Source organism: Tachypleus tridentatus, chromosome 9 (genome assembly GCF_004210375.1).
Source record: "Tachypleus tridentatus isolate NWPU-2018 chromosome 9, ASM421037v1, whole genome shotgun sequence".
In the NCBI taxonomy this organism is placed as follows: Eukaryota; Metazoa; Arthropoda; class Merostomata; order Xiphosura; family Limulidae; genus Tachypleus; species Tachypleus tridentatus.
In genome coordinates this window covers 131,792,453-131,803,865 of record NC_134833.1, presented here as the reverse complement: position 1 = coordinate 131,803,865, position 11,413 = coordinate 131,792,453, and the positions used below count along the sequence as shown (strand labels likewise).

At 31.8% G+C, this 11,413-nt stretch overlaps 1 protein-coding gene and 1 long non-coding RNA gene across 10 annotated transcripts in view; one reads left to right on the top strand and one right to left on the bottom strand.

Moving 5' to 3' along the window:
- The first annotated feature begins 780 nt into the window (after positions 1 to 780).
- LOC143226399 (uncharacterized) lies at positions 781 to 7,213 on the top strand. Its single transcript, XR_013014593.1, has 3 exons — positions 781 to 1,669; positions 5,541 to 5,649; positions 6,976 to 7,213. It is a non-coding gene; the product is annotated as an uncharacterized LOC143226399 (long non-coding RNA).
- The window catches only part of LOC143226397 (uncharacterized), a 27,145-nt gene continuing 21,878 nt past the window's right edge, over positions 6,147 to 11,413 (bottom strand). For all 9 annotated transcript variants that reach the window (XM_076457315.1, XM_076457322.1, XM_076457316.1 and 6 more), the window contains one exon: positions 6,147 to 8,286. In XM_076457315.1, coding sequence (XP_076313430.1) covers positions 8,035 to 8,286 — 252 coding nt within the window. In that variant the 3' untranslated portion in view covers positions 6,147 to 8,034. The remainder of the gene's footprint in view (positions 8,287 to 11,413) is intronic.

Sequence of the window (11,413 nt, the reverse complement as noted above, 5' to 3'; positions counted from 1 at the left end):
CTTCATAAAATATTTCATGCTAAACCCTCTATCTAAGTAATCTTAAGGGAAATCGGCGCATCTTAAAAAAAAGAAAAACACATCTTAAAGTTTAGGTTTGACTAAATCCTTTTTAGTAATATCAGCTAATGTGTTTAAATATTCAATATCTGATATCACTTTTACTTTAGTATGCTGTTAAAACATGCTAAAACTAACATATGCTAACCGGTTAATGTAACTTAACTTATTAAAATGAAAATAAAATAACAAAATATCTGTACAGTTTATGGTTTAGATAACTGTTGTGTTTTAAAAAAATTGTATTATCGACCTATTCCTTCTTTTTGAGATGAAAAGTGCCTTTCTTTTTTACCTACATTATTAACTTCTGTGTCTTAAAGAAGTCAACTTCATAAAAATAAACGCGCACACTATTTTTCATATAACTTTTAGTACCAGGTAAGTTTAAAAACACACTACTGTGTCGTGTATAATGTTAAAAATACAAACTTGGAGAAGAGGGTCCGAAAACTAGGTGGCATTGAAATGTTTCAATATTTTCAAGTAATGATAACAATATTAATAAATATGCCAATATATGCACTCTTTATTTCATTTTCAAGCTATAATAACGAATGTTGTCTTAACGGATTTAACATGTGTTTTCAAACATGTTTAATGTTTAGTTAATTTGGAAATAAAAAGGATATTAAGTCACTTTATCTACTTTTTGTCTTTGCTTGCCTTACGACTCGACCACCAGAGGAAGTGGAGTCTTTACTGATCAAATTTTCATTATTAGGCTAACCATTGTAAGGTTCTTCCTGTGTAATATCCGAGTTGTATTTTCAGTGACGTCGAGAAAACCCACTTGTAGAGAAATATATATGAAAAAACGGCTCGTTTGGGTTGAGAAAATATTTTGCGTAGAAGAGCGAACAACGTGTCGACCTTAGAGTTGTATCATTAATTGGAACACTTGGTAAGACGGTTTTATTTTCTACCTGTTTGACTAAGATAGATGCCTACACCGTTAATAAATCTAAGTGTAAAGCACAGTGTTAAATCTTTTAATTATTTGTAACTTTTTTTACAGTTTTAATTAAGTTCAGGTTGTATATCAAATTTTTGAAAGTTGTCTAAATTCCGGAATCTGTAACTTGTATATATATATTAATTATACATATACGTTTTCATGGGATGGGGTAAACTCTTGGTGAATATCTAACCCATTACAGGGTCATGATTTTTCGTGTTTCACTTTCAATGCTCAACAAAGCAGGTGTTTTAGTGTACGTGAAGAAGACAGACGTCATCATTAACTATTTTTTTTCTTTCCCCTCTTGGGAATATGAACACGTGATCAAGTAAAAGTATGCTGTCTCAGCTTGTTCCCAACTCGAATTTATTCTTCTCAAAAGAACAGTGGATTACTTATTATAGATAAGACAGTATTATTTCTTTAACGCTAATACATATGCGACCAAACTCAATATATCACCATGGCTTTCCATTTGCTTTTACAACCGAGAGTTATGGATCTAAGTGGCATACTTGGTATCCACATCAACTACGTTCCCACTTTATATATGCTGCCATCTGTTGATCATCAATCAAACTATAAGCCACAAGTCTGTCTCTCAGGCTCCAGACGGTTGTGACGTAAATGCGAGAGGACTCGAAAACAGTAAGTATTCACCAATTTTCCTTTAATTTGAGTAACAATGCTGTGTTAAATGAAACTAAATATTCTTGTCCAATTCCGTTACCGTGATTGATAGAACAGACTTGGATTATTCGAATCCAATTGCTGCAGGAGATAAGTTTACTTGGTAAAGAACAAAATAAAACGAACGATCAAATTTCAAACCAATAACCTAATCAGTAATTTTGTTAAAAAATATCTCAACTTTGTCGTTGAAATGATGGTAATTGACCTAAGTGTTACAACAAATTGAAGGAACTATACCTTGCAGTTTAAAATAAATATATAACTGTGATTACAAGAAGTAGCACAAAAAGTAAATTCGAACCATTTCAGAGATAAATGATGAGGCAGATAGCGTGGTGTATATTTTGGAAGAAATAGTTTTACCAGTGTTAAAACATAAACTTCAGGCTTTCAAAATCTAGATCATACTCCATCGAAATAACCATACTTAAACATTTAGCCTTATTATTAATGCCATAATTATATTTTGTTTCATATTGTAATCTTGATTTTAATTTTAAGACAAAAATACTCCCCTTAAACCTTTTGATTTCAACTGTATTTAGTTCGGCAGTTACATGTTCAATTCAGGCTAATTTCTTTTAGATGCGCAGAAAGACAAAACGTAAGAAGGCATAAAGAGCAAGCACATGCCATGCTCCTTCCAACTTCAGTAGCAGAAAATGTTGATCCAACATTCCAGTGGTTAAAATGAGGTACAATAAGCAACAGGGCACACAATTGAAAACTCTAAAACTACAATAATGTTGGCAATGATGTGTAGTAAAAACTTGAATCTCCCTGCAACAACAAAAAGTAAATCAATGTCTTTTTTACTTCTGTCTTGATGAATATCATTAACTTGCTTTTTGGTGTGACAGGGATGTTCACAAGAATTAAAAGTATTTGAAGTTACGTAAATCAACAGATCATTTCAATAACCACAAATGGACATTTTCTTAAGATGCACAAGCAAGGCCAATGTTCCCTTTGGCTATTCACAAAGTAAAAGTGTTGTGTATTAAAGACATTTGATTCATTTCAATAGAAAAACAAGTTGGTAAATACTCTAAAACTTCAAGTGCAGAAGTTCTTTGAACATGATTGAAACAGTAGGATCATGGCAGACCAGAAAAATACAGCACTTCGTAAATGGTACAAAAACAAAAAAAGACTGTTGACTAATTCTATAAAGAATATTCACAAGAAATTCTTGGCAGAAATGAATGTCAAGATATATTTCCAATTTTTCATAAACTGAGTACATTCAGTTGCTGATAGTAAAACATGTGAAAATGGAAACTTGTTACTTTAGAAGGTGATTCATCTAAAACAATTGACACAAAGCAATTAAGTGTTCTCACAAATAAGCTTTATTGTGATGACAAGTGCACAGAATGTGAAGTTTCAAGGATAAGGCAATATCTGGTTATGTGAACACAGTTGATCTAAAACAGTAAACATTTTGGTGGAAATGGATGGCAAAATGAAAATAAACACAGGAAAAAAAAAGTGACAGTATGCAGACTGTTCATTGTTCTGTGAAAGGAAAAGTTGTTTCTTTATTTTGAAATTTGCTCAAAGCTACATTAGGGCTATCCCTAATTTAGCAGTGCAAGACAAGAGGGAAGGCAGCTAGTCATCATCGTCCATGCCAATTCTTGGGCTACTCTTTTAACAATACATAGTGGGATCGATTGTCACATCATAATGTTCCCATGGTTGAAAAGTTGATAATGGTGTGATGGGGATTCAAAACCATGACCCTTAGATTATGATTCGAGCTCCCTAACCATCAAGCCAGGAAAATAAGTGAAATTTTCTAGGAACTGTTAGCAGCAGTGACTGTTCAACAAAAGACAATCTAACATTGACACAATGCATGTTCAAAATAATAGACCAATGACATAATACTGCAACAAAACAAATACATATTTAATGCCAACACGACCATTATTAAAGTGGTTTGACACAATACTTCGGAATTTTTCTGAAGCTGGTTATGGCAAGGGGTTTTCAATGGCACTGGTGCAGCAGTCAAAAAAGTAATGTTTTTGCTCTATAGGGAGTTGACATTCCAAATGTTCTATCATTCTATGTTCTATTTCTGCAACTTAAAGTGAAAAATTAAGAATCTAAAGTTAACTTATGTTTATTTCACTGTAAAAAGTCAAATCCTACTCTTAGAAGGTGTCAAATAAACTTGTTCCTAAAAATATGAAAAATCATTAGCTTATCACAGACATCAAGCATCCTTTCCTACAGACACTGCTTCTTCTTTCATTCTACTATTTCTTAATATTATGTACCAAAAACCAATCAAGTTCAGTTTAGCTGAAACCTTTTTTGTCTCCTAGGAGATATCTTCTTAAAAGTTAAATGTGAGAAGTGTTACTTGAGGGCAACAGCATATTGGGTATAAAAACAACAGGATACTCAAAAGTAATACCTTTTCTGAATTATGCTCAAGAGAGTGCTCATGATGTGGAAGTTAATGTGCATGTTTTAAAAGTGGAGTATGGGAAGAACTAGTCTGAAGATATGAGTAATAATACAGGACTGTTAGTTTGAACCTACTGTTGTCCAGGTGCACTGTGGATTTAACACTAAAAAAATAAGTTGAAAGTGACATAGTGGGAGAGTAGTTTGTTTTTGGAGCTGTTACTTGTTGCAGCAAAAAGAATCCCAAATCTCCTGATTAAACATAGACACCAAAGTCAAGACTGAACTCTGAATGGAGTTCATAGTGATTCAAGTTGAATCTTTATAGATAGTTGTAACAATTGATACATCTATATGTAAGCTCCAAAAGTTAATCTACCAGTTATTGAAACATTCTGCACTAAAGTCACTGATCAAACAAACAGACAAGAAGCATCAACCATATGTGTAACATTACTAATCTTGCACAGGATAACACACCTATCAGGGGAGTCACTTGAAGTAAAGCTAACATATATTATACCATATCATACAGATTCCACTTTCTTTATTCTCTCTTCCTCCCCATAAAGTTTTTGTGAAATAACTTTTCTTTATTCTCTCTTCCTCCCCATAAAGTTTTTGTGAAATAACCTTTCTTTATCCTCTCTTCCTCCTCATAAAGTTTTGTGAAATAACCATTCTTTATCCTCTCGTCCTCCCAATAAAGTTTTTGTGAAACAACCCCTCTTTCCACATAACTGATAGATTTTGGTATTTTACTTCAAAATGATCTAAAGTTGAACCAAAGTAAAAACATCAAAATCCATTGGCAGTCCACTTTGTCAGGTGTGGTGGAGATATTCTGTAAAAGGCAGTAAATAATCCCAAGTACAAAATAGAATTTTGAAGATCCTGAAAAAAAACATGCTAAATTTAATTTATTGTTGTAAGAAACATGTTTTGTGTGTACCTCCTTAAACTGACCAAGACAATATTGTAATATAAAGAGGAATGCCATCTTTAATATCCTAGTGTAATTCATGGTGTTATTTAATTCATATAATTCCTTTTTTTTTCTTCTAAATCTAAATGTCCAATGTGTCCTGTAGTTCAATATTGACTAATATTTAAATTAGAGATAATATTTTTCAGTCAATACGACTTATTTTTACTTAAGCACGAACTAAAAAAGCAACACCAAAAACATCATCTCTATACATCTGTTATCTAACTGATAATTCCAAATATATTTTAGAGCACTTAAGGAATGAAAGTTTCAAATGTATCTAAAGAATGATGCTAATTAAGCTTCTATTGATTTACTTGTGGAGACATCCTCTAACTAAAGCTGTTATCAATACTGCTTGTTTAAAAGCTGCTAACTTGGTGAACATTGTTTAATAAGTTTGAGCTTGTATTGCAGCTAGACTTCTAGCAATGCTTCCATAACATGTTTACATTTGGAAGCTCTACAGTGAAAACTATGCAACCTTTTGTTCAGTAAGACATCACGATACCTTCAAACTAAGTCCGTAAGTATCAAGTTTATAAAGCCATCTACTTTCTTATTCATACTGTTGTTTCACTTTTATCAAATGATAATAAAATGTTAAGCCTGCATGAAATCACATAGAAGTCACATGTTACTAGTTTCACACACTGCATCACTGCTGAAGACACTAGGAGATAATTTCCTTTACGGTTTGTTAACTTAATATCGAGTAAGAATTCTAAGATAAGTGAATTGTGATTATCGTAAATAAATGGTTCAATGTATTCTTATAATTGTAAATTTTCTTTCATGACATCGCGGGAACCTGGTTAAGTAGGTTTATTAAATAAGCTACATTGATCAATTGCAGAGTAAGGTCATCTGTGATGAGCATTGCATTATTCATTCAAGAACTATTAAATTATTTAAAGTTATCTTTATGTTACTGTACAGCAGTAGAACAGTGAAACAACTATACTTTAAAATGTAAATCATAACTGTCACCTGTTGATCACATTAAATATTTACAAACTCTACTGCAAAAAACAAACATGAGAATTTATTTAATGTGGCCGTCTCTTTACAATAACACAAGATGTTTTAAATTACACAGAACGCTTATTCTATCACAAAAATCTTTTTTTTATACACCAATCTTTAACAAAGTAAAATTATTATACTAAAGTTTCAAGTCATTTATTTATGAAAAATAACTCGTATGTGAGAAAATTAACAAAGTGGCCTCATTCTATTCAGTAAAATTTTATATACAACTTTACTTGTGTAATTAGACATTACAACATTGCAAGCACATGTATTTACTTACATAAACAAACAACAAAGGAACAAAATTTAAGTATATTAATATTTTTAATCCAACCAAGTAATTATTTAAAACACTAAATGGAGGCTGCACAATATAAAAGATTGTCTTCACAATGTTATCAACATTGTTTATACACACATTTTAAAATGATTCCATTAAATCACAATACAAAAGTTAAATGATTTACAAATATACATAAAAAATGACCATGCCTGCAAGTGAAATGTACTTAATGGGACAAACTGTTTAGCTACACAATCTATTTGCATACAGTAAAGTATTTTAGTGTTACATTAGTCTTAAGTTTCCTTTTGTTGTGTTTGTATATATTCCTTACCTTCTCTCTCTCACAAACACATACACACACATAAATAAAAAATTATTCAGTTACAATTACCCAATAAAATTGCTATATAATAGTTTTCACCAGGCCTGCTTAATTAATAAGGTAAAATTTTTCATAAAGTTGTTAATAGGAGTTTCAGACTTCATTGCCATGTTCTTCCTTATACTTCAGTTTTGTTTTGTTTTTCCCTCCAGACCGGTTTATAAGTTCATCCAGCCAGTTCGCTGTTAAGACAAGTGATGGCAGAAGTTATGCATTTTTACAAGTGCAGAGAACTGGGTAAACTTCATGTACATAAAGATACTTGTCAATGGGTTGTTTCACTCTTGGTTTCTTTGTGTTTACTGCTGCAGGGAGGAACCCAGACTTAGATCCTTTTGCATATTTCATGAATTTTGCAATTTCTGTAGAATAAAGTGAATGATGAATTGATTCTGTCTTATCTTTGGTGTGGAAGTTACATTTGAGGAGACAAGTTGTTTTGACCTCAGAGCTGGTTTAAAATGGTAGTCACATTTCCAGCAGTCACATTTCTGTACAAGTAGTCTGCTGTGTTCTCTGCATATTAGGGAACTCGTGCAAATCAAAATTGTCAGATATTACATCATTAATTAAATGAACACAGAGAAGTCCAATCACTCTGTTATAACATAACACACAGTTCTACTAGCTACTAAATGAACCAGAAAAACAATACATATTATTGACAGCTAAAAAATTGAGAATAGCATGTTGCACTGACTACACATAAAACTAACAGATATTAAATTAGACTAACAGTCTGCACACTAGTGATAAACATACATGTCCTCAAAACTCAATACTTTCACCAAATAAGTTTAAGTTTTTAAATTGATGATGATTGACCGTAGCACCATTCTAAGTTAAGGAAGCAAATAATTTTCTGAATTTCAAAATTTAAACTTACACTAACAGTTAACAATGTTTATGAGAGTTTTACAAGACATAGTAGCTTTACGAGTTGATGAAATTTAAGAAATACCACCACTTTTCTAAGTAATGAAGTTACTGATTTGTAACCTGTCTACAAATGTTATTTTAGAAAATATTAAAACAGTATACCTCTAATTTTTAAATTCATATTTATTTAAAAAATTGAGATGAACAATAACAATATTCACTTAAGGCACTTGTGTGACAAACTGATGCAATAGGACACAGGTGACCACAAGATAAAAATGAAAATGCAAGTTATGTAGAAAAAAAAAAAGGTTAAAAGTCTATTATTAAGTTTAAAAGATTTCAAAGCTGTTTACACTTCCTCTAATACGACGTGCAAGATGAAGATCTTTGGGTTGAAGAGTAACCCTTCGTGCATGAATTGAACAAAGGTAAGCATCTTCAAAAAGATGAACTAAATAAGCCTCTGCAGCTTCCTGTAAACAAAGTATGGCAGTAGCCTCCCATCGATATTGAAGACTACTCAGTTGTTGGCAGATTTCTCTTACTACTCGGGAAAAGGGTAACTTCCTTAGTAAAAGATTCTGGAAAAAGTAATTATCTGGTTTAATACAGAAAAGCCAAACTGAAGAGTTTAGTTTGTATTGTGACAATTTACGGGAAATTAAAAAAAAATGGATGCTATTTGGTGCAATCTGGGACATAATTTCTTTATGTTTTTTGACATTGCAATGTTGGAAAAGTACACAATATATATCATATAAATCAAACTAATAAAAACTAACTTTCATTTACAGTTTTTAGCAGATTGATTTATTCTTTTAATTTGCATTCATTTTTTAGAAGATATATCAAAATACCTAAAATTAACAAATAAAATAAAAAGTTAATAAATGAAATTTAAGATTGTTTATTTGCTATTTATTCAGTTTAATTTTTTCTAAATCAAAATATATTAGTAATATGAGTTAATAAAGCCAAAATAACTCAGTAAATATTTCAAATACAAATCATTTCATTATTATCCTTTTTGTCATCAATAACATCATCAACTACTGGTATGCTGCCAATTAAATGTTTTACAGTCATTGCCAATAACTACTTCTCTGCTGCATATATTCCATACAATTTTCAAATCACATAAAATTACTCTTTTGACTAATCATGACTACCTACAGTTCAAATTGTTCATCTATGCAATCTTGTCATTATACTACTGGTACCTTAATGTCAGTGAATTTTCCATTCTTTCACAAATTGACAATACAAACTAAAACAGCATATGAAGGAAAGCTATGACATTGCTTAAAAATTCAACTACTGATATGGTTCAATATTAAACTACTGATATCAGTGATATGCCTCAGAAATTAAATTTTGTACAGTCACTGACATCAACAACTACTGCTCTGCTGCATGTATTCCATTAAAATTTCAAATTACTTAAAATTACTCTACATGACTACCTACAGTAAAACTTGTTCATCTATACAATCTTGTCAGTAAATTACTGGTACCTCAATATCAGTATATTTTTCATTCTTTCACAATACAAACTGAAACAGCAAATCAAGGAAAGCTTTGACATTGCTTCAAAATAAAATTAATGATATGCTTTAAAATAAACCACTGGCACTGTATGCTGCAGATAATAATAAAATGTTTTTCAGTCACTGATATCAACTTCTGCTCTGCTGCATAAATTACAGTCAAATTTCAAATCACTTAATTTCCTTTAATCAATCTTGGCTACTTTCCTCTTTTTTGAGACAAGGGTTTTCAGTGCTCTCTTCCAAGCTTTTTTTCTCTCCTTCTCTGAATGGGCAGCTCTCTGTGCCTCTGCAGCTTTCTGGACTTTTTCTTTAGCCAAGGTGGCTGGGCCAGATTTCACAGAACCATAGGCCTCAAGCCTTTCTGCCCTTTTCTTCTGATTCTCCCTCAGCTTTGAGGTATACTTTGAAGCTGCTGATCTAATGTCCTTACACATTCTCTTGTCTACAGGATCAAAATGAACATCTTTCCTTTTAAACATTTCAATCGCTGTTGTTTCTTTGGAGCGTAGAGAATATTTTATTGTCTGGTATGCACACAATACCAGACCACGAGACCTGCAACGAGACTGCCTCCAAGATGGCGGTCAGATTTTTTTTTCTGCAATAAACATTGAAAAAATACGATTTCTCCTCAAAAACCACCTACCCGGCCCCCAGATCGCTCATATTTTCTCCTCGAATTTACACGAATCTCGTGGGTGATCGTTGTCTGTTTGAAAACCACGGAAATCCGCGTTTCAGCGGAAAAATGGCACGCATGCAAGTTAAAATAAGAAAAAGATAAACATAAAAAGATGAAAAATAAATAATATAAAATAGAAAATAAGGTACTACCATTTGGGGGTAAGTTAGATAAAACTTAGCTCTTGAAGTTAGCGTTCCCGCCTCAAATACAGTAGAGGCACTAATTAACCTGACATCAGTAAAGTGATAGTTTACATTTTTTTTTTTTGTTTGCTTGGTTTAGACTTTGAGGAATTATTAAAGACAAATATTTGAAATCAGTCACTATTTATAAATTACTTGCATAATGTTACTCTGGGTTATTGTTTCAATAATTTCATTTTAATTTTTTCATCATTTTTTATGCATCCGTTTTCACTAGTGCTTGTAGTTAACACTTTACACTTCCTTCTTAATCCATGCCACTATTTAGGTTCATATTTCAAAGAAGTAAATTCGGAACATTTAACTCTTCAGTACACTGTGAGATCGTTTCACTTCTGTGTCACCAAACACTTTCAAACATTTGCATTTTTAAGCAGATGTAGCAGATGAAAAGCTTCATACTGTTATAGAAGTTTTAGATGTCTTCCATGTTAGAAAAGTATGGGGTGACAAACATAGAGTTTTCCTGCTCCACAATTAATATAGATATTCTCAGCTACCTACATGGACCCCTTTCACAACTCACATTACTTGTTTTCTCAAAGCTTTGATTTCTTTATTCTGGATTTCAACACAGACTACTTGTTGATAGGATGAAAGCAAAACTGGAATATAGTCATCACTCACCTGTTGCAACAGTCAGAGTGACATGATGCTTTTAAGGTCCACATATGCCTTATGGACATTTAATATTTGTCACATGCTTTGTTATATGCATGACACAAGCTTTATTAAAAATGTACATTCATAAGTTCTTCAACATTAACCATTTCTTGAATAACAGATTTACTTGATAACTATTTAAATGTCAGTTGTTTTTTAACAGGTTGACTCTTAAACTCCTATATTGAGAGAAATGTTCATAATTATTGTAGATATTTTTTTCAAATAATTATCTTTTCTTTCTGAATTATTCTAACCATCCTCATGACTTGGGTTGGACTACCAGATGTTTTAATTAATGCTTGGCTTAGAACAAATTCTAGAAATCTCTAATCTTGAAAGAGTTTTGAGAATGGTGCTGTTGTATAAAAATGCTAAAAACTGTTAAAAATCAAGAACAAATTATCAAATTTATCTCTCTATGTAACAAGCAGGTAGTAGTGAGGATGTTCAATTTATATGTAGAGTTTGCTGGTTGAAGGGGAAGTTAGAGGCTATCCAAACTAAAGTTGAGAAAATATATAAAGAGAAATATAAACTGTGTGAAATGACAGCAGGACTTCAAGAGGAGGTTAAGCTTTTAAATGCATCAGCTAAGATTAACATT